The sequence below is a fragment of the Pelecanus crispus genome, chromosome 6, assembly GCF_030463565.1.
Source record: "Pelecanus crispus isolate bPelCri1 chromosome 6, bPelCri1.pri, whole genome shotgun sequence".
Classification (NCBI taxonomy): Eukaryota; Metazoa; Chordata; class Aves; order Pelecaniformes; family Pelecanidae; genus Pelecanus; species Pelecanus crispus.
The window spans coordinates 5,662,458-5,686,703 of NC_134648.1; the positions used below are offsets into that span (position 1 = coordinate 5,662,458).

At 42.3% G+C, this 24,246-nt stretch overlaps 1 protein-coding gene across 1 annotated transcript in view; it reads left to right on the top strand.

Moving 5' to 3' along the window:
* NELL1 (neural EGFL like 1) overlaps window positions 1-24,246 on the top strand; it is a 300,108-nt gene that overhangs the window by 3,935 nt on the left and 271,927 nt on the right. The window contains exons 2-3 of the mRNA XM_075712408.1: window positions 404-532; window positions 22,750-22,900. Of these exons, the coding sequence (XP_075568523.1) occupies window positions 404-532; window positions 22,750-22,900 (280 nt within the window). The remainder of the gene's footprint in view (window positions 1-403; window positions 533-22,749; window positions 22,901-24,246) is intronic.

Sequence of the window (24,246 nt, forward strand, 5' to 3'; positions counted from 1 at the left end):
GTGAGAGGAATTTTCAGTCCTCATGCCTCCCCGGGAATAGCGTGGCCAATAGATGAATGCTGCAAATCTCTTTCATCTTTTTGCACAGTGCTTATGCTTTTATTTGTTTATTACTCTTTAGCCTTACGAAGATACTGGATTAATGTATCAGGTTTAGAATGTTTTAACTTGTGTGTAGTAAAATCTGTGGAAAGGAAATAGTTTAATCGAAAGAACTGGAAAAGAATATCTTCTTTTTCCTGCAGCAGTTACTGTCTTATAAGTAATTACTGTATACAGTGTGTGTGTATGTGAGTGTGAAGGTACTAGAAATGTCTGCACTAGATATTCTTCTGCATTCTTTTCATTACCTGATTTGAAATAAAAATTGATCTCTCTCTCTCTCCCCCCTGCCCCCCAACAGCTGTAGGATTTGGAATGGATCCTGACTTACAAATTGATATCATCACAGAACTGGATCTTGTGAATACAACCCTTGGGGTAACACAAGTGTCAGGACTACACAATGCCAGCAAAGCATTTTTATTCCAAGGTAAGACAAACATCCTCAATTCTCTTGTCTCGCTTCTGTCCGCATGTGCTCGTAAGAGCATTGATGCCTGATTCCCTCTAACAGTGGTCTAACTTAACTGTTGCTTTCTTTTATTTTTATTTTTTGGAAACAGTCCTTGTTACTTTCCTGAAATACATATGGCATATTTTTTTTAGTGTCTGTCAGGTAGTTGAGGTTAGAGATCTTTAGCGAAGTATTTTTGGGTAGGTTTTCAACACTCCCTAATATTTATTTCTAACTAAATATGTCAGAGCGGTTCCAAGGCATGGACTTGGTCGTATTCTTGTGTACTTTCTCTCTGTGACTGTACACATGCAGAGACACACACAGCTGAAGCGATGTAACTGAGCAAGCATTTAATGTTTTGACACTGATTAGTAACATGTAGCAAGTCTTTCATCAACTTTGTGCAAACTGTTAAAGTGAGAAACTTGAACAGTATTGCATTTAACTGTCCAAGCTGAGTACCAGGTACAGAACAAGTCACTTTGAATTGTGGGTTTTTTCATTCAATATTCAAAGATAATGCTTCTGAAGTGTTTTAAAATGGTGTTGGTTTTCCTTTTTTTTTTTTTTTTTTAATGTTTTGTTTTTAGTGCGTGACATTCTGGATGAATTAACAAGTTTTACCATGGATTTAAGTAAGGTCCAGGTTAAGAGACAACGTCCCATGGGGTGGAAGCACTGGGTTGCTACAATATGCTTATTAGGCAAGAAAGACATTTGTATCAGTTGAGCTTAACGTGCACGATAAAGCACAGTTGGCAACATTTGTATTGCGGAGACTTCCTATGTTTGTTTTTTCTTTACTGTGCTTTACACTGTGTTGATGTGTGCATGTGTCCTGGTTTAGCCCCAGCCAGCAGCTCAGCACCACGCAGCCGCTCGCTCACTCCCTGTACCCCGATGGGATGGGGGAGAGAATTGGAGGACTAAGAGTGAGAAACACTCCTGGGGTGAGATAAGAACAGTTTAATAATTGAAATAAAGTAAAATGGTAATGATAATAATAACAATGCAATAATGATAATAATATATAGAAAGCAAGTGATGCACAATGCAGTTGCTCACCACCCGCTGACCGATACCCAGACAGTTCCCGAGCAGCGATCGCTGCTCCCCGGCCAACCCCCCCCAGTTTCTATACTGAGCATGACGCCATATGGTATGGAATAGCCCTTTGGGCAGTTTGGATCAACTATTCTGGCTGTGCCCCCTCCCAGCTTCTTGTGCCCCTGGCAGAGCATGGGAAGCTGTAAAGTCCCTGACTGGCATAAGCAGTACTCAGCAACAACTAAAACATCAGCGTGTTATCGGCATTCTTCTCATCCTAAATCCAAAACACAGCACTGTGCCTGCTACTAGGAAGAAAATTAACTCTATCCCAGTCAAGACCAGGACAGCATGTTAGTGTCTCACTTTTTGATATCTGTCCTCTGTAGCTGTTTTTAGAGGCAAATAATTACGATCTCATTTAGCTTTAGTCCTGGATCTGCAATGCTAACTGACTTTATTGTAAGTAATAAAAGAAGCAGGTCTATCATCTTAGTTCATTCTTTACCTGGCCAAGGCCAGGTTAGGAGCCAGAGCAGAGAGACTTCTGGAGACCTCAGAATTCATTAGTCATATTTCCAATCTTTTATGATACAATGAGTAGCATAATTTTCACTGATTCCCAGATTAATGTCCAGAAGAAGAGCATGAATTTTTTCATTTAAAGATATCAGGTGTTTTTCTTCTGATACCCTGACTCCAGGTTTGTGTATTATGGACGAACAATATTAAAGTACAGTAACTAACCTAAGGGCTGCAATGGCCTAACTGACTTAAAATATTTTAGTATTTCTGATTGCTGTTCCATGCAGCTAATTGCAGCCACGCTGACGAACTGTCATAGTGAGTTTTCACAGACTGGTGGTCAGAGCTGCAGGGAAGAAGACTGAGATGTGTTTTTCAGCACGCCAATTGAAACCATTCATACTGAAAGTAGCTTTGAAAGGCTAATGGTGAAGATGTTATGGATATTCAGTTCTCTTGCCTTGGAGGACTCCACCTGTAGTTTACAAACTTAGGGAAGACTAGTGTAAAAAAGGTAGAGCTTGTAAAATTCACACGAGCAGATAAGTTGGAAGAGAGATGGTCATGGGAAGCAATGAACAAAAATTCACTGTACGAAGTGAATAAACAGTTCGAAGTCTGTAGTTAGGTAAATAAAGCTTTTTTTTAATTCCCACAACAGAAATTCTTCTTGCTAATGCACACAGGAATAGCCCTGTGCTTAGATATTGCCTCTAGTGTAAAACTTCTTGGAAGATGGCTTGGGAAAAATTACTCTCTTCAGTTAAGCTCATCAGCCCTTGGGCTGGGAGAAGACTGAAGACCTTTGGTCTATTACTCCATCCTGAGAGACGTCTGTGAGGGGTCTTTTGCTTCTGCTGTCAGATGGGATGGAAGTCTGAGGCTGCCCCGCCGGCTGCTTCCCTTCTTGTTCATATCTGTTATTTGTTAAATGTCAGCAGTATGTTGGCAGCTGGATGAATTCCCTTTTACTAACACAGGTGACTGACTTTACAGCTGCAGTTTTGCTGTGTGTGAGGTCCTTTGGCTGGAAGCAGGAGATACTTAATTTTGATTTTTATCTTGCCGTACAGTAAAAGTGATATAGAACTCAGGGCAATGTATGGGCAACTGCTATGTCTAAGTTAGAAGTAATACTTTTTCCCACAGAAATTCACAAAAAAAATACCAGCCAACACTCTCAGAGGAGAGAAGAGACTGGAAGTTAGTGCTTAGTTTCAAAATTACTGTATCCTCTTGGACCAGCTATTTCAGTCTCCAAGATGTGGTCCTTTCAGCAAAGCTTTGCTTTGATTAGTTCTTGCCGTATGTGAGGAGCCGATGCATGCTGTGCCTCGCTGCGCCACGCTTGCTCCGGCGTTGCCCCTGGGTCTCTGGGCAGGGGAGGACCTGCCGCACCTTGCAGGCTGATTGCTGGACATGGAGCCGTGTTAGAAGACCTCGTCACTCGTAGGCTTTCACCGCTGGGGATTTCTTAGTTTAGCAAATGAGAAGAGTTTGTGAGTATGTACTTTGGCGTGCGGTTTTCATAGCGACAGTTTTGCCTGCCGCCTTTGGCAGTGTCCTCACAGCAACGTAACAGGGCTCTGCGCTTACCCAAAGGTTCCCCATGGATCGTTTTCTGTCTTGTAAGCTGTATTTCCTAAAATGGCTTTATTAGAGCTGTTCAAACTGAGACTGTTCCTTTGTGTGTCCCTGGAAGTCTACATCTTTGAGGTAGAGAAATGGTGATTTTTTCCCCAACCCAGACAGTTATGTATACTGCTGTAGTGGAAATATCGATGGTTTTACTAAGCAACATTCTTTTTCTGTGAATTAAACTCTTCGAAATGGAAAGCTTTATAAGTTTTGGGCATTCTTTCTGTTGTATTTAGAGGCAAAAAGAAGAAATTAAGAAGAGCGATGATGGGAAGATATGCACGAAAGAGAGATAAACTGTTATCTTTAATTAGAATTTTGATCAGTGATGTTAGCTCTCTTACAGTAAGTGACATACTATTTGTTACAAAGTTTCTGGGGAGTGATGTCATGATTTGATTTATCCTAGAGAAGGTGTGGAAGGACTCTTTTCCCTGGAGCATTAGTGATTTCAATCCAAGACAACCTCAGTGAAGCCAGTGGAGTATTCTGATTTTATAATAATATTGGTAGTAACAGCTGAATCTCAGATTTCCGTGTGAAGCAGCTTTACAGGCAAAGAAACAAATTCAGCTCCGTTGCAAATTGTGTGACAGCACGATAGAACCAAAGTGGCAATTGAGAGATGTAGGTTGCCTTTGGGCAAGCAAATCTGTTCCTAATTCAGAAAAGCATAGAAACCTATAATTAAGTGTAGTCATCTGAGTGGTCCTGTTGGGCATGGACTTCGATTATTAGAGTATTTCAGCTGGATTTTTGATTGATTGGTTCCATTATTTGCGTGTTTCAGTTCTATTCTCTGTGAAATGAGGATGAGGGAATCCAAAAAGCAGTTTAAGTGCTGACGGTGTGAATTAGATGAAATGTAGATACCCAACTCGTAATTGCAATTCTGCAAACAGTCTGACTCTTACGATCCCTAACATTATGGTGTCTTAATTCTTTATCTTTTATTCATTTATATGAACAAGAGTGGGGGAAAAACGTCTTTGTGTCCAGATGGGTTGTTCTAGCACGATGGGACAAAGGAGGACGAGTGGCGATTCTTGACTAGAGTGCTCTTGGGGCATGGGCCACCCAAGATCCTGGTGTCTGACCCCACATCTCCTCGCCTCCAACCAGGAGTCCAAAGAATTCAAGGAAACAGTTCTGGGGGTGGGTGGGAAATATACCTCGAAGACCTGTATTGAAAACATTAATCATCCACCAAATGCATTACAATAACATCTTGCAAACGTTAAGTGAAAGACATCTGTAAAATGTATCTTACAAACATGACAATGATTCTGAAATTCCTAGAACAGGATTATAGTATAAATTTTAGTACACTAAGAAACACTGAACCATGGCTTGCTTAGGGGGGCTCAGTCCTGTTTTGTGTTTCAGATAGCAGGGAAGCAGGGCTTGTTTTGACCCTGTAGGTGGAAACCTCAGCAGGACCTTAAGTTCAGTGGCAGGGAAAGGCTCTCATAAATAAGGCAAGAGAAGGTGCTTAACTGGTCATCCTGTTTCTAGGTAGACTGAGCCCAATTTTTAGCCAAGCTGTTACATTATGCGATTACCTTAACCAGTGTGACTTTTGTTCTGTGCTCAGTTCTCGTTGGGGAAGTAAAATTTTATTCCTTTTACAACCTGTCAGCTAAGCCCATTTCTTTTTAATTCTTCTTCTCTCAATATCTCTTTTGAACTAACAGAGGCTTAAAGCCTTTACTGATAAAGCAGTTCCCCCCCAAGAAGTTTATTAAGGCTTTGCTGTTTCCTTTCCCAGCAATCTGGCAGTATTTTTCAACTTAGTTGTTAAATTAGGAATGGTCTTTTTACTATGTATACTATGTATAGCACTCAGTAAAATAAACCACCAAGTGCTATTAAAAGCCTAGCTATATGTAGTCCTTTCTTCCTTGACCATTTCTTTACTTGTATTAAGCAACCACTGGATTTATAAGAGAAACACCTGGCCCACAGCTCCTGCAGCACGGAGTTCAGTCACGCTCCTTCTTCCCGCTTTGTACCGGTGACTGCCCAGCTCTTTTCTGTACAGTCATGGCTCCAACAAAAAAGGTGAAAGAATAACAAGTATCTTAAAGCACAGAGAAAGTCAATGTTTTTGTGAGAAAAGAGTGAATCTTGTTGAGTTCCTGAAACAAAAGGGCCGCCCTGCTTCAGGCCAGAAGAGAGAGCAAAGCTGCAGTCCCGAGGAGCGTAGAGGTGCCTCCCGGCAGGCTCGCTCGAGCTTCCAGACGCAGTACAACCCTCTCTGTCGGTGTTCCCTCTCGCTGTGTTACAGATCCTAATTTTTTTTTAGACACCTTCCTCCTTGACTTGTTAATTCCTCGCTTGGAGAGTAGAGGTGTTTCCAGATCCTGCTCTAGGAGTCAGAGTCCTAAAAGTCAGCTTTTGCGGTGCCGAAGTCGAAGGGGTTTGATTGCTAGCCAGCTTTGCTACGCTTTGAGACTGGTGGAGAAGGAAAACTGCATAACTTGGTCTTGTCATCAGGGCTGGGCACGCACCCTTTATATCAGGAATGTTAGCGCTGCTTCTGCTAGGACAGTTTTTGGGATACACTTGTTATGCCCCGGCTACGTGTGCGGGGCAGTAGCTGAGCATTGAGGTGCGCTCAGTAAATTTAAAGGCCGGGTGAGTAGGCTGCCGCCTTCGTTCATCCATGTGTGAATGTCTTCTCACCCGAGTCTGTGACCTGTGTGCTATGGGCGAGGTTTTAATCCGCTTCAAGCGTTAAAGCTCGGTTATGGCAGCATAATGTGCAAGGTGCGCGAGTGCAGAGCTCAGAAAAGAGCCAGGGGCTGAATGAGAGGAAGCAGATAAGGCTCGAGGAGGAGGCTTGCAATTACTCTTCCTGGGGTGGACGGCAGGGAGGTCTGCAGTGAGTAGAAGAGATAAACTTTAATTTGGGAGTTCAGGGCGTCGGTCCCTCTTTACGTGAGATAATGCAACGAGAGTCATTGCTTGCTGTGTGATCTCTCCTGGTACGTTTGTGGCAAATATTAAGCATAAGCAATATTGTTCTTGCAGAGCAGAAATCTTAACAGTGGCAGAAAAATTAGGAAGGCACAATATGGGTGCCTTGAAATCTTTGTGCTGCCTTTGGCTGTCGTAAAAGAGAGTAGCCCTAGTAGCTTTTCCATGCCCGGTGGTATCTGAATATCCCCTCTTGCTGGGATGCTGGGAGGTTTCGGGGCAGCAGGGGTGCAGAGCCTCTGGGCACACCTCCCTGGGCTGCTGGCGACCCGCTCCTCCACGCGCTCGGGTGCGTTCAGCAAAGCAGGTGATGACCCTTGTGCTGTTGGAAAGGAAAGGAACATATTTCTTTTTTTTTTTCTTCTTCTTTTTTTTTTTTCTTTTTTTTTTAAACCAGGTATTGCCCACCACCTGCCTGGGCTCACAGCCAAGCGCCTGTGCAGCTGCTCGCTTGCTGCTTCCCTCCAGCCAGATGAGTTTGGTTTTTTTTTTTTTTAAATAGGCTTTCCCCAAGGTGCCACCAGCCAGGAGGGGCTGCGCTGCGCCCCGTGGTGGGGCAGCCGGAACCAGCCATGTCTGGCACGGGGCAGCCCTCGCAGAGGCACCCTGCACTTCGCCACCGGGTACAGGTGTATCTTGATAGAAACTCTGCAAGCTCCTTGAACTTGTGAACTTTTATTTTATTATTTTCTTTTTTAAAAAGGGAAGAGTGAGGTTTTTTTCCCCTTACGTGCCCTGCCGTGCAGGTCTGTGCCGGTTTCCACAGGGGTGGGCTGAATTTGGGGTTTTACCCTGTGTTGCTTGTGGGGCGCCTGTCCCAGGTGCCTGGGACCTCAGGAGGGGAAGGCAGCTGCCGTCAAATAAAAAGCCTTTGTATGCGTAAGTAAAAACAGTATCTACAGCTGAGGTGTGGGTCAGCCTCTCGCCCCGATCATGCAGTAACATTTCTGGTGTTGCTGCTTCCTTGGTGCTAGATTTTGACGACTTCCCTTCTCCTTCCAATGAGATCTCCCTTCTGATACCCTTCACGCTGGAGGACAGCAGAATTGAGGGTTTACTTGAAGCCGATCTGCTTTCAGGGCTCATTGGCTCTGAAGGCAGCGATGGGCACCTCTGCCCACCCGTGGCTGTGGCTCGTGACCTGCGGCTGCGTGGAGATGGCATGTGTCTTCCCCCGCGATGGAGCCTTGTGGGATGGTGAGGAATAGGGCGCAGGCCGTCCCTCAGGAGAGCGGGATCCTTGCCCGCCCTCCGCACCCGTCCCTTGGGATGTCCACCTGCTCTTACGAACTCCAGCCTGGCCCTTAGGAGTTGAGGCACCTGCCCGCCATCTTAGAGAGCTGCCAGAGAGTTCCCTCAGCGCTTTCAGCCCTTTGTCAAAGCTGCTCTGTAAAGCACTGCTAAAATAAGAGTTAAAAGAAGATACCAGAGAGTTTTAGCGGGTGAATTCACCAAAGAGCTTGCACGTGCGCATGCTTGAGCCTGCTGCAGTTTAACGGGTGAGCTGGACACCCGCGTGTGCCCGAGCGCTTGGGCACGCGTGCTGCCTTCGCGGCTCCGTACGCTTGTTTTCCTGCAGAGCAGCTGGGCTGGCTGCGCCCAGAGGGTGGAGGGAAGTGTGACTTCTGTGGTGGGGATGGCTTCTGGGCTTGCGTCCCTCAGCGGGACGAGAGCAAGGGATCTCGGGTGCTTCTGCTGCTTTCCCTCCTTCCTTCCCGGATCTCTGCGGAAAGGAGAGGGAAATAAAGCTGGAACTTTAGGGGCAAGGGCTGAGTATGTAAAGTGACAGTAATGTAGTTGGGATGAACAGGCTCTCCTGAGAGCCAGGAGTGATACAGGCGGGTGGTGAGAAGCAGCCGGATGAGATGAACTGTGACGGGCAGGGCAAGGAAACTGGGCGTCGGATGGGGAGGTGGAGGGGAGAGGAGCGAAGAGAAACAGCTGTGGTGAGGAGCTGGAGGCCAAGAAGGGAGCGGGTGGCGGCCGGGCGGAGGAGCTGTGACAAGGACGATACAAGGACTCTGACGAGGGGAAGGCAGTGAGGTGCGGGGATGGAGCACGGTAAGGGCAGCCGTGGCCAGCGGTTGGAGAAGCAGCCTGAAGAGAGAGGCAGGGGGCTGGGGCCGGGATGGGAACCCCACGGACCGCAGGCTCGGGCTGGGTGGGTAGGACTGGGTAAAGGCTTGCTTACGGTAGGGGCAGCGTTAGGGATGGGGAAAAACACTGAACGTTCGGATTTGGTAGTGCTGTAAAGTATCTGTGATGTGTGCTCATTTTTAATAAATGTTTTTGGAGGATACAACGTAGATAATATGCTTTTTTATTAGTGATTTAGAACCTTAATTTTGCTGTGCTTTGGTTGTTCACCTGTAAAGTTGAGCTACTAATGCCTTTTCCTCTAACAACAGTGGTGTGAAAAGAATTCATTAATATTTGTAGAGGTCTCGGATACTGTGCTGAAATAATTAACTTGGTCATGGTCTGTTCTGTCTTCAGAGAAGGATTTGAATACCGTAGATTTACTGTTCAAGGTGAGCCTTGAACAATAAAAATAAAACAAAACTTCAGATCTTTGCTAAATAAATTTTTTTTTGCTCTTTGTTCTTTACTTTGTGTGCTGACTGAGACAGGGGCCCTCTGCAAAGCGGTGTGTGATCCTGTAATGTGTGATCCTGTAATTAAGAACGGTGTTGAAATGCGCATCCCCGGAGGGCTCAGCAAGGTTTGCCTGTGAGACTTTAACCCTAACATCTGTCTAACTTCTCATTTATGTTTGTTTTTTTAATACAGCTAATGTTTTAATGTGTTTTGTATACACAGTGTTGGGTTTGTTTGGGTGGTTTTTTTTTGGGCAATGAAATTGTTAGGCTAAGCGGTTTTTTTTCCTTTGCAAAACTGACCATTTTCAGAACAGAAATGATCTGCAGTTGGAATCCAATGAGCTAGGAGGGGATGAGTGACATGAATCATCTTCAATGGAAGAAATTAAAGATCACTTGAGACATAATTATTGAACAATGCTTTGAGCCTTTGAAGATACATAAACTACTGTTAACTTTGTCAGTTCCCAGAAGTAGTTTTTTTAAGTACTTGTACGTACCCATCCAGTGTTGGCTGTTTCCACTCTTGTTTAATATTTGAATTATCTTAGAACCCTGTCCAGGAGTAAAATTTATCCAGCATATTGATATGAAGGTATACCTTGTAAATCCTCACAGAGTTTCTTGTTCCATATTCTCTTGTTTCAAACACCCTTACCCCCCCCCCCCGCCCTCAAAGTACACGTAGACTAAATTAGAAACCCAGCCACATTAAACGACAGTGACCAATTTCTACTTTTCTTTTTTTTTTTTTTCTTCCCCATCCTGAATGTTGTCATGCTGCCTTCTGTTACTTGACATTTTTTGGGTTTCCCATCATGTCTGTAATGATTAGGAAGAATTCTGAGCACACATTGCCTCTGTCCTTGGCAGTTATTTTTGCTTTCCTGGGAGACAATAATTGTGCTACTTGTCTATCTTCATTGCCACGGTGCTAAGTACAGAGGGGAAGTGGGATAAGCACTTCAGTATTTCTGTAGTATGCTAAAAGCCTCGAATGCTTCTGGCAACCTGTTGACAAAGTCCTGTAATGAAGATAAACAGAAAGGAAACAAAAGGTCTCTGCTCTTCAGTGGGCAGAGAGGGGGATGCAGAAGTTAGTTTCTGATACTGCTAGTAAGTGTTGCAGGCTTCCACGCCACGTCAGCATCTAGGTCCTTCCAATGAAAGGAAATCAATTTAGATAAAAGTAAGAATAACAGGTTTTGAGTTTCTTGTCTCTTCATCAGAACAGAAATACAACAAAAATTGTCTTTTTCCTGCAAAGGATTTTGGCAAACTGATACTCTTAAGTCGTACCATACTGCACGTAGTCAGGTTCTATTAACTACTTGTTTAGTAAGCTAATATTAAATGGGAGCAAGAATGTCATTCTATGATATCTTGTCAAACAGGCCCGTGTGCTCGTCAGAGCCCTGGGAAGCCGAGATGAAGCAGAGCCGGTGCCTGAGTTGTGCCGCCTTGAGACGCGTCCCTGCGCGGCGCTGAGTATCCCTGGGTGCAGGATCCTGCCCAGGTTCAGGGCGTCCCCGCACCTGACGCGGCAGGGCCGGGCTGCTGGGCACACGCTGGGGTAAAGAGAGCAGAATCGCAGCGTTACTTGGCACTGCTGGCTTAAAACCGCTTGAAATGCAGAGCGAGAAAAGCAGCGCTGAACAACTGGGTTCTCACTGTAGGCAATGAAACAAAGTGCCCCATTATGCTTGGTTTTGACCCCAAGAGGGATCTCTTTAATTTTCTAAACAATTTTAGTAGAAATGTGTTAATATCCATTTGATAAGAATATTTACACTTGTCCTACTTGATTAATTTACTTCTAAACAGAGCTATGTCTTAGTTAAAAGGAGGTGGTATTATTTGAAATTACTATCACACACATTTAAACACATACAATGATTTTTTTTTTTTTAAGATTTTTGTACCTTTAAAAAGTACACAAAGGCAGATACAATCGGACCTAATGCAGGAGCCAGGCATGGACCATTTCCTGTGGTGAAAAAAACCCTGCTGTCTTGAACTACCTATCAAGAATAAAAATTAGATGCTACTTGAGGCCTCAACCTACTACTTCTATGCCAAATTCTAGATTAATCTTGCCACCTGCAGTGTGGGTGTATAAATGACACGAGGGGGACGTTCTTTCTCTTATTTTTCGTTTTTGCCACATAAATGGTATGAAGTAATCATGTCATACTGTGCTGGTTTATGGCATTATGTCATGTGATTGCCTTGCCTTTTGTGGTCTATTCAATGATACAAAATGCAGAACATTAGGCTTTGGGTTTTTTTTTTTTTTATATATATATAGAAGGGACAAAAAATTTGTATTTGGCACCTGATGTCCACTAAAGCATTCATCTAAGCCAGTAGTTATGTAGATTGCATACCTGCTAAAAGAGCAAAGTTGGTTCTGTAATTCTGACAACGGGGATCTGTGAAGCACTATTTTGGAGCAATAAATACTAGAGCTGCGCACTGGTGTTTTGACTTCCTAAAAATCTCCCATTACAGTCTGTCCCCCATCCTCCCTCCTTGTGTGATAACATTTCTTACTACTTACAGGTGAGTTTCCCATTGGTCCTCTGTGCTATGAATAGGAAAAAATAGTATAGGATCACTGCCGCTGCACGGATTATTTTACTGAGCCTGTCCTCCCCTTGCACTTACGGGTGACTCCTCCCTCTGAAGCTGTGAGTTTTCCATTTGGCACCGGTGGGAGCCCACACCTCCTACAGCGGTCAAGTTTGTGTTGTAAAGCTTAGTTCTGTGTCATGTCCCCCTTTTCTTTTTTCTTTTTCTTTTTTTTTTTTTTTTAAATCTTTGTAAACCGGAAGGCAGCAAAGATGCTCTGAGAGCGCAACACGTATAAAACTGGATCTTGGAGGTTAAATGCTCATTGCTTCTATGATGAAAGACTACCTACAGATGGCATACAGACCTGCTTCTGCTTCTCTCTCTCCACTTTGGCTCATTGTGCATAACAATGTTGAAATTTTAAAGCCTATTCTTGGGGACTGGGGAAAATAACAAAGCCAAGATGTGTGGGAGGAGAGTGGGGTTTGTGTGCGTGTGTGTGTGTGTGTGTGTGATGATTTTTCTTGGTCTGTAGAGGTCTCTATGGATGTTCATCATGCTGTTTGGAAAATGAAGCAGCACAGCCTTAAAACATTATATTTGCAGAATAATTTGGTAGATGCTGATGATTTGGAAACCTCACGTACTGCACTTTATCTGAAGTCTTCCTTTTAAGGGAATCTACTGACAAGTTGTGGTAGGAGGACTCTGCAGTATTAGGTACAGTAATCTTACCAGGGAAATGGTGGAAGTTGTTTAGGTTTACTTCATTCTAATTAATTATGAAGCCAGAACAAAATTAAGCTTTTTTTTTTTTTATAGTAATATTGCCCACACATTTAAATGTCATGGTCCTCTGTATTAGCCTTTTGTTCTCTGATGCTGGCAGTGCTTTTCATGTTTTTTGATGTCTTGTGAGTACCAGCTTTCAGATGGGATATTCTGCCTCTCTAGCTTTATGCCATCCTAATTGTTTCAAAATATAGTCATTAAAAAAAAGTAAACATTGTTGCTGGTGTTACTGCTAACGGCAAGAAATGCAAAAAAGGGGGACACATGTGGCAGTTCTATTTAAATAAAAGCTTATTTTCAGAAACAAAGGCTTATGGAGCAAAAGGGAGCGCTTAGTACCCCAAGCACGTTTGGTGTTACGGATGAACCCACAGCAATGGATGCTATCAAAGTTGTCATATTTTATTCATGAGTTGTGGTATGCTTGGGTGAAATAAGAAAAGCAATGCTCCAAATCATAATTACGGTGTAAAAAGATAAAACAGTTATTATTGTGACGTTTTTGAAAATTCTTAAATCTCTCAAATAATTCGTATAAAACTTGCAGAGAATGACTAAGTATGTTAGCTGTATTTATGGTTCTTTGTTGGGGTGGGGTGTGGAACACTTCACAAATAGAATTTATACATATTTTGGGAGAATATATAGATGTGTGCTTATGTGTGTTCCAAGAAACAAAGACAACTAGAATATTGAATATAAACATAAAGAGGCTGACACACAGAAATTATACTTCAGTAGAGAAGGGCTTTGACAAATATATTATGCCTCATGTTATTATCATGCAGTTTATAAATAAAACAGACAGCCAGGATTTAATTTGCTTTAGCAATAACATGGAAGTGATTTTTCTGAGGGAAAGAAAACAGAAGGGAGAATTAGTTCATGAAACACATTTGTCTAATGCTTGTAGAAATCGTTTATAGAGAATAAAGAAAAAATGTAAGATTTTAGGAATAAATGAGCTAAATGCTTTAAAAGTAATTAAAAAACTATTTAGAGTCTCAAATCGTCGGAAGTTTTTGAACCAGGAGAGCACTGTAGCATATGCTTGCTTTGAACTTTTCGGATAATTTAATTGCCTTTAGTTGGATTATTCATGTGGTAAAAGGCTTTATCGGACTGGAAATTAAAACCTTTGTGTAGGTGTAGCCAGGTCCGTTAGCTGCCATAAGTAGCATTAGGCCTTGTAACCTCTCTCTGCAAGTGAAGAAACCGAGTCAGAGGTTTCTGTTTTGCTGAAACTTCCGTGATAACGAACTGTTTAAAACTGGTGTTTCGATTTACACGTTTAAGAATGCAGGTTTTCACCAGGGAGGCAAATTCTGATTTCTGTGTGGCTCTGCTGATGTTAGACTGGGATTTTCAACAGTCAAAATAGTTTCGGCGTTCAGCTTCTCTCCTGCTTCGGTGGGATCTGGTACTTAACATTTCTTTGAAAATCCAGGTTATGGGTTACTTGTTGACTGTATCTGTAATATTCATGTTAAACTTAGGAATCCTAAAGCACTTCAGAAGTACTTGATATTACTATTTGTTTTTAATACTGTTGCCATAAAGTATGAGCAGCATTTATTATTACCTGTAAGAAGGAAGAGTGCTAAATGAGAAATCAGAATTATTACATAATAGCTTAAAGATACAAATGGATCAATCCAGCTGCATGCTCTGTTGAACAAGTTTAAATTTTGTTTCTAGATTATAAACATACTAAGGGGTAGAATGGGAGGAATTAAGTCCAAACTGCAATTAGTAGTTATTTGCAAGACTTGGCTTCTGTATCTGATTTTTGGTTCTAGATGCTCCTCCCCTTCTGGTACCATCTTAAGTTTCTTTTAAACAAATGCGGTTGAAGAACATGTTTTGTCAAGTTCAGTACATGTTACCATTTTTTAAAAGTGATTTCTAATTTTTTGGGTCTGTGACTTTGAGTGTACCTGAAAATGTTTTGTAGAAGGCAAGGAAAAAATTGCTTAGCTTGCTTTTGCATGAAGCCAGAACAGAAACCCTATTTTTGCATGGCTTGTTATTTTGTGTGACATTTGCATTTAACATACGCTAAAATAGATCCCTGAAGTGGATGGACAGTACTCCTGCAAAACGGACAGCATATTGGTAATGATTCTTAGCAATTACTGCTTTTTCCCAACGTTGCATACATTGCCAGTGTCTGTTCAAATATGGCAGCATTGCTAGTGTAGTCCATGCTCTTCCTGTTAAAACGTTGTTATTTTCCAAATTTGCAAATAGCAATCTTTACCTTTATAGTCACAGTGATGTGATACCTTAACTAATACAGATAAAAAGTGGAAAAGTTGTTATAATCAGTGACTCCTGAACTAATTAACTAACAACGCATGTAATTGGATTAACTCACATGATTTAAGAGCAGAGTATGTGCTTTTAGTGGTAGTGTAACTTCTGGAGCATATCTACCAAGCATTTAATTTAAGGGATCATCCATTTGTAAATAGTCTTGATTTCAGCATGAGTCTCTTGAGGAAATGACAGAGCCTTCTTGAGAAGGCGAGCCTGAGCTCAGTAGCTGCTTAAAATATTTTAAACAAGGAAAAGTGGCTGCCTGAGCGACAACAGGTGATACGGAGCGCTCAGCAAGGCGAGCAGCGTTGTTCTTGGCAGGAAGCTTTTTGCAAAGCCATTTGGCTTATTCCAGTTTTCTGCTTTTGCTCCACAATGGCCAAAAGGTTTGAAGACGGCGTCAGTCGCTGCGCTCTACGTGTGCCCAGGCTTGCTGCTCGTCCTTCTGCTGCTGGAGAGGCGGCTCCAGCGCTTTCCTTGGTCGTTCTGTCCATTTGGGTGGAAAAGACAAGGAAGGGCCCTGGAGATACGAAACCCATGTGCAGCGAAAGAAGGGCAGTCTCTCGATGTAGGCTCTGCTACAGCTTTCTGCCGCTGTGCTTTCTTTGTCACCTAGGGGACCTTGCGCTGACTGGGGCTTGAGAAACGTAGGTGGCTGCCTTCTCTCTTGTCGTGTATTCGTTTCCAAGTCTTGTGCGATATCTGCTGCTCTGTTCGTTCCAGAGTGCTCAATTTCTATGGTTCAGTTTGAAATGCTGGTAAAGCAAACAAAGGACTTAGACTCTCTGACAACTACTTAATTAACAGGAGTGTGGTCATTCCAGCTAGTGCTCAAGTTGGGCCAATTTTCAAGAAGTGCAGCGTCCGACATTCAGCCACTAAATCAACTAAATTGTTGGTTGGGGAGAAACTGTGATTTGATAAGTAGTCTCTGTTTGATTTCTTTAGTGACTCAAAATTCTGCTGTCCCTGGCATCTAGAGTTTTAGGGTTGGGCTTGCAATAGCTTCCTGAAAGGCATGAAATTATATATGTAATTTTAAATGCTAGATTAATTTTGTTAGGAGAGACCTAGTCATAAACTAGTTTACAAACATGTACATCAAAATGGCAGCAATATATGAACCCTTATTGCCAGGGTAGTTTTGCATCATGCAAAAAGGAGAGTTTACACTGAATTATACTATTTTTCCACCTTCTCTAGCAGAACTGCTTTTGCTGTATAGTCATGGGAACTTACCTTTGTAACATTAGCTGTTCACCCTGGTAATTGCTCCATCCTCTAATTTAATGAAAACCCATTAAACCGAAACAATAATTAAAATGAGACATCATCTCTGTAGGAGGTTTGCATATTAAAATCACCAAGCATTTCACCGCAGACGGATCTTATTCTTGAGAAACAGCGTTTGAAGCAACATGTAAAAAGTGATTTATAATGAATAATCATAATTTAGAAAGCTGTGCTGTTGAACGTGATTTCCTACTGTTTATTACTGACTCCGAGTGGAGCTAGCAAGGCAAAAGCATTTACGATGTCTTTTTGTACCGGTGAGAACACCTGGAAGCAGAGATGTACTCAGGAGAAAACATTGCACCTTCTTTAGTCCTCCCTGGTAGCATAGTTTTAAAGCGAAGGGCGAAGCGTTTTCATCCCTTTCTCTGGGTTTCTGGCAGGCAGGACAGGCGGTGCTGGTCCCCACTGTGCCAGTGCAGGGGGACCCCGAGAGCGGCGTGGTGTCTGCTCAGGACCTTAATGTACGCTTGCATTTATTTTCCCTTGGCAGTACCCCACAGCTTGCTAAAACCATGCTTTAGCCTGACTTGGAAGCAGTGTAGGCGAGTGGCAGGCACGGTGGATGAATTTGGGTCTGTGCTTAGGTGATGTCTAGGTATGCTGCTACTTGGCTGATGCATCTCTGCAGCGCGGCGTGGGCTGTCTTGAGCCTTGGTGCTGAGAGCCGAATTGAACACCCAAAGTGCTCTGAGGGATATATGGCTCTGTGCCTATTCCTGTGACAGGAGCATATTGCAAAGTCGTCTTTTTTTTTTTTTTTTTTTTTTCCCCTGTAAGGAGAAATTTGTGTGAGTTTTCTCCCCACAGCTTAAAATAAAAATAGGTGCTATCTGCAGATAACTACATTTTGCCCTTGTTAGTCAGGGAGGGACAACTACCTGGAGTGTTTCCCTGCTTGGCAGTGAAATGACTTCTTTCTGGAGAAGATCCCCATTGTTGGTGTTAGCATCCTTTTGGATATGTTTGTGACTTGTGTGGACTGAGGAATGGTTTTAGAGGAGGAGGAAGGAATGGGCGTCTATCACCAGTGGTGTTTTGGGTTGGGTGGGTTTGTTTGTTTGGGTTTTTGGTTTTTTGGGTTTTTTTTCTTTTTTCTGGCCAGTTCTTCAACAGATGATTTGTGGGACCAATGTGGAGAAAGGAGTCTGTGCACTGGATCCCACTTGGACTCGGAGGCTTTGATGAAGCACCTGCCTTCAGCGAGCAAGAAGGGTTTTGTGATGGTGTCGCATGTTTGCATCCTGAGCCAACTTTTAGAAGCTGTCTACACTGAGAGTTGCTAGTTGTGGATCCTCCTTCTGCTCTTGGTTCCATTTGTGGAAAGCTGATGACTTAAAAAAATGGGGCACTGTGGGTTTTTTTTTTTTCTTATAGAGAGTTCAGTTTTACTGGATTTTGCCCATAGCAAGGTAAAAGCCAATATACTGCAATGTTCAATTCTTTAATTGCTGTAGCTGAAATCCAGATTCTCTGTTGTTGCAGGGTTAATTTCTACTTGCTTGTCCAGAGTGACTGTGCAAAGGTTCTCCTGAAAGCATGTAGCTGAAATCCAGATTCTCTGTTGTTGCAGGGTTAATTTCTACTTGCTTGTCCAGAGTGACTGTGCAAAGGTTCTCCTGAAAGCATGTAGCTGAAATCCAGATTCTCTGTTGTTGCAGGGTTAATTTCTACTTGCTTGTCCAGAGTGACTGTGCACAGGTTCTCCTGAAAGCATGTTGAAACAAATAGCTTTAAAATGATTGAAGGTACCAATAAAGCAATGTGTTCTGCAGTATGTTCCCAAAGTAAGGAAGTAAAAGGAAAAGGTATTCAGGCAGGCTCGTGAATGACGAAACATATCTGTTGCTTCAGAAAGCATGAGTTGATTTAGAACTGAATTTTAGCGTTTTTCTCTAATGGCAGCATGTATTGAAGAAAAATTTTCCCACATGGGTTTGGATTCAGCTTGTAAGAATTGGTGCATATTTTTCATTGCTTAAAATTCCAGCCCAAATGGTCATGGGCTTCCTTTCTACAATGGATTGCTGACACTGTCATCAAAGTAAGTTTGGCAAGAAGTTTGCTTGCTTTCCTAGCACTATTCTTTTATTTCTCTAACTCATTTTGTCTGCTTCTGTATGATGATAATTTTCTTACGCCGTTTCTAATGGATCTGAATCCAACCTCTCCCTTTCTCTCTCTTATTTGGGGCCTCTCGCATGATCTGGGCTACAAGTGGCAAAGCCTGAGGTTTTGATTTTTAGTTGCCAGAGCTGGTGACGCATAGAGCAGTGGATTCACACAGGAAGACGTGACTTGAGGGCCTAAAGCAGGTTTGTAAGGACGGATCCTAATCCTGAGTTATTGTACCTTCATAATTCCATTTGTCGTGCCGGGTTAGCGTCTACCGAAATAGCTGTACATTTCATATCTACAAGGGAAAGCTTGCCCTGCCGTCACTGGCCTCAGCGCAGCATTACCGGTCATTATATGGACCGGTCTTACGAAATGAAAAGGAACCCATGCTAAAATAGAAATTTGAGACTTACTTTGAAGGCGCTGGAAATGCGTATTGCGAGTAATTGCAGTTGCAGGTAAGATTCGTCAGGGTGGTTGAGCAGCTCAGCAGGGTGCTGTGGTCTTCCTCTGCAGAGCCCGGCCAGAGTCGTGCCGCAGCGGCTGAGCCCCTGCGAAAGCGTCGCTCCGGGTGCTGGTTCCTCTTGTGGCTCCTCTTGGCTTGGTTGGGCGCTGAACGGGCTCATGTGGGACAAAGCAGCCAGGAGAAGGCAAGGTGGTGTCCCTGGGAATGGGGGAGATGGTGCCAGGCAGGGAAATATGGGATGGCGGGGGCTAAATGGCTTTGGCTGTCCTGGCAAACTACACCATTGCTTTGTGTTTGGCACTTCTTCCTTGGACCTGCAGCTTAAAAAATAAAGGAATTAAAATCAAGCAACAAATGTGCTCTCTCTCCGACATAGATGCGTCTTCTGCTTCTCTGTTTTGCTGAAGGTAGAAAGTTGCCTTTACTTGATGCTCTGAGATGATTTGTATCTGTTGTACTTTCAAATAACTGTGTACGCTTGCTTTTTTTTTTTTTGCTTGTTTTATTTTAGAAACACTCTGGTATGTTTAAAAAAAACCCTCCAGACAGTCAGTATTTCAAATTAAGAAAACATAATCACATAGAAGGGCATATGAAAGTCGTATCTATGTTTGTTTATTTATTTTGCTGAGATTGCATTATCATTCAAGCATGAAGCGATGTTTCACTGAAGATTACTGTATAAACCTATATTGTTCTATATTATGTAGGAAATACGACATTTCATTACAAGTAGACAGTTATTTTTATAGAGAGCATAAAAAGTATTTTCCCTTTCAGGCACCTGTGGTAAGGGGGTGTACGTATTCTCAATTTTTCTTTTTTTTGAAGTGTGAAAATCAACCTGAAAATAGAAAGCTCTTATTCTAAATGGATCGTACTCCCAGTTCATTTGTGTAGTGCTTTCCGCAGAAATGGAGCGAAACACAAACAGATGACATACCCGGCAATTGCGCGGCATGAAGAGGGGCACTGCCGGAGAGGTGCAGGGGGGCTGTCCCGTGGGGCACGGGAGCTGGGGTGATGCGGTGCTGGCTGGGCCATGCCCTCAGCGCGGCTGCGTGCTGCTCCTTCCCAGCATTCCGGTCCCAGGTTGCGAGCCCAGCGCTGCGCTCAGCACCCCGACAGGTTAATCATCGCTGTAATGCCAGGTCGCGTGCCCCCTTGACGCTTGCGAGCCTCAGTGGGCTTCTTGGCTTGCAAGTCCAGTCATGGGCTGTTGGGTCCCATTTGCCATCTCGCCATGGAATTGCTGGTAACTTCCCCTTGTTGTAGCTACTCAGGTTGAGTTAGGAAGAACAGCATTTCTGTAGACATTTTTGCATCTGCAAGTACGTGTTTCAGTTTTCCAGTGGTAGGGGGTGTTCCTAGGCACTGGTAATGAGTAGACCTACTCCAAATAAATAGCACCATACTTAGAAGTGTGTTAATTTTTAAAAGCCTGGTTATATAACTTCCTTTGTGCCAATTATACTAGAACAGTGTTGCAAAACAGTATGTAAATACTGTTTGTTATCTAGTAGTTTGAACCCAAGATTCTGGAATTTCAGAACTTTGGATCTTACTGATTTTTAATCAAGAGAGAATGAATATAAGGTGTGCGTGTGGCTTTGGTGTGTTCATGACTATGAAGAGGTGGTAGAGTGTAGCACGGTATTTCAGGGCATGTTTCTAACTGAAGTAGTCAGTGCGCTGATTATTCATTCCTGATTCTGACCAAGGAGTCCTGTATTTTTATATAAAATTTGATGGATAGATGGCGGGATGTGGCTTTATATCTGGGTCTGCCTATAATGAGAAACGGTTGGACTTTGCAAGGCTTGACTGACATTTAACCATATATGTTCCAGTGACAGCATTGCCCATGCTTTCATGTGAAAGAATTTTTGAAAGCTTTGATAAGTCAGTTTTATTTCTGATGAATGTGACACCCGTAAGGAAAAAAAAAAGTAATTTTTTTTTAAGATACTAAGGTTCTTAACCTTCAGTACAAGGGTAATTATCTTCAGCTGTCAGCTCTTGGACATTTTATCTCTGAGTCTTATTTGTGCCTTGGAACTTAGTAGCAGTGGATTGCCTGTCTGTGTAGATAGCTAACTGGATATCGGAGAACTTATTGGTGTACAGGACACATAGTTTTGTGTCTCCTGCATCAGCTTTTTTAAAGAAACTAGATAGTATTTATGACCGGTAATAACACCTGCTAGGTGAAGATAATGATACAGATAATGAAATCTTGTAGATAAAGGCAAAATCTGATCTTCTGTGCTGGATTGTTTCTTTGTACATTCCCCTTTCTGATGGCAGCGGAAGTGATTTGTGTTCTTTGAAACTTTATCCTCTGCTATGATAAAAGTGGTGTTGGACAGACAAATAGTTCATTGCTGTAAAGCGGCCATTATGTTTATTTATCAGGTGAATTTGAGCCTCTGGCAAAGATTTTTAAATGATGACTAGTGATTTTTGATGGCTAATTTGCAGTACTTTTCAGAGGTGAGCTTTTGAGAATGCGACTCTGTTACGGATTCTGAGTGTGTAGGCTCATTTGAAGGGCTTTAAGTGGCGCCGGGAGAAACTGAGACACCCAATTACAAAACATGCTTGAATACTTTTTCCTTGGAGTTTGGTTTCAGTCCATGGCATTCCGTCAGTAGTTGCATTTCTGAGTTCCGGGTTGTTTTTTCAAGCCAGTCTCTCCTCTTTCTGTCTGCAAAGCCTCATTTAATGACACAAATTTTTTTTTTTCTTTCCCTGCAGTGAAATTCTGAATTGTAAATCTCATCACTGCTTTGTGTGGTACAGCTTTCATGCTGGGCCAGATTCTCAGGATCTAGTAGAGCTATATGGTTTTTTACCAGCTGAGGATTTGTGCCGGCATTTCTGGCTTCAAAGTAAACCTTTCGAAAGGAAGCGCGCCGGGCTTCTAATTGGTTGTGACATCCAGAAACCGCAAGTGGCACAGGTCTTGCAAATATGTGACAAAGGCCCAGCGTGAGAGAGATGGCAAGGGGTGGGAAGGTGAAAAGCTGTGATCTCTCTCTTTTGTCGTTAATCATCTTTCGTAGTGGTGATATATTGCGAATAAAAGGATGAGGCAAAAATGAATGTGGTGGGAGACAGCCCATTTGAATCTTCGAAGATCAAATACAAGAAGGCACGCTGCCGCTTGGACATCAGCAGGATTAGTGAGGCTGAAATATTTCTGGATCTGCCTGGTCAGACTGTAGGTTAATAAATATTGTATGAGCTGTCACGCTTTGCTTGTTTAAACTGAGAAATCCCTGAAATGATAGTGGATTGCAAGCGTGTCTTGTATTTATTTCTCGGGCAGAAGCACAGCCATATAGCATTATTAGCAATAATACATCTCTGCCTTACACAGAGCAAGGACAGGTTTCCTCTGATGTACGATGGAGAGGCGGTAACGGAGTCAGTGGTAAAAACTGAAATGGGAGCTTGGTGAGTTGTGTTGGGAGAGGCAGTGCCTGAGATTTCTCAGAATTTAGGAGCCTATTTATCTGACTGCAGCACACCTTATTTACAGCAACTTAATCTGCTCACAGCAGACACAAATGGCTCAGCATCCTGTTAAAAATTCTGTCAGAAAATCAGTAGCTGACCAGTTGTGAACTTGTCAAAGTGACAAGTGGGCATGCTGACAGAGATGGCATTTGGGTTTTTTCATGGAACAAATGCAGTGGTGGAGCATGGTAGATGACTCTCAAAAATGAAAAATATTGATGGGAAAATGAAAAATGTAATCTGAATCTTTCTGACTTAGCGTTTTTACTGGACTGTTGTTTCCCCTCTTTTTTTTCTTTTTTAAATAAAATTCTTAGATACAGAAAGAGAAATCCATGCAGCGCCCCATGTGAGCGAGAAGTTAATTCAGCTCTTCCGGAATAAAAGTGAGTTTACGTTTCTGGCCACCCTGCAACAGAAGGCATCGACTTCTGGAGTTATACTGTCCATCCGAGAGTTAGAGCACAGGTAAGAGGAAATTGTTTCTCTCTTGTAGCAGTAACAACATAAAAGATACTGAGTGCTCGGTGGTCCATTTTGACAATGCGTTGAAATGGTAGATGTACAATCTGATACGTAGGTTAAAGCCTTTCTTCATAGTTTGCAATTTGCTACTTTTTGCTAGTTGATTTTTGTTACAGGAGGAATACATTATTTATGTGTCCTGGTCTGTAAAATAAATGATCTTAAACAGAAAAATCAAAACCAATGTAGTATTGACGCAATGCACTTTGGAAGTTACAAACCTTGTAATGCACTTTTCCTTACTAGTTTATCATATGCACTTTGGAGTTTGCTTTTTCATAAAAGTTAAACTTGCATGTTTCCTGCTTCACTGTGTTTTATAACATTTTAAAATACTATGTTTTCTTTTCTGAGGTTCAGTAATTAAACTATTAAGCAATAAAGCTACTTACGCTTCTGTATGGTGATGCTTATGTTTTCTTCCTGGCATAAATACAGTGTATTCTTATTTCATGTGTGTGTCTTTTTTCTCTTCTTTTTTTGTTGTCAGTGTAGGAGGAAAAAAAAGAGGTCTCCTTCATTAGCTATTAGTGGCAGACATCAGTTTATTTTTAAAAAAAAAAGTGTACCTTGTATTATGGCCCATAATACAATTCCAATGACGTTTTGATGTTTCAAAGTGTGCGTTGCGTCAAATAGTCTCCTACTTGTAACTTTGTGAATGCTTTTTTTCATAATTTCTTAGGGCTTGAAGGACCTGTGTCTGACTTTCTGTTTCAGTACAAGTAATAGGACGTTCTTTGGTTGGTCCCATTTCAAATCTAATACCAGTCATTCTGCAGCATTTCTTTTAGGAAAAAAAAAAAAGTCCTGTTGGTATTTAATTTTGTTAATCATGTACATGATACACCACTGTTAGCCTAATTTCTTGCCTTTTCTTGAGAAAGTTTGTGGAGAAGGCAGTGGCTTTATTATGACCAAATTGTCAATGATGGCTTTTGCCAGTGCAACAACAGAGGTGCCTGGACAAGGATAGCTAAGGGGAGGACTCTGCTACTTCCTTATTCTATCATCATACTTTTCTGCCTCCTCTACTTTCTTATTGGTCTCTTTCTTTTACTTCGTTCCTTCTTTCATTTTCTAGGCCATTGTCTGAATATATAAGAATATTGTTTTACACTACACAAGGATCCCTCCCTCCAACTCTTCCTGTTTTCCTTCTCTTGCTCTGTCATTCCTTTTGTCATTACTTTTTAATTCCTCCAAGCTTTTGCAGGCCATTGTAGCTCTCTGAAGGCGTGGTTAACAGGGTCAGTTTGCCATGTTAAGGTTTTTTGGTTTTTGTTTCT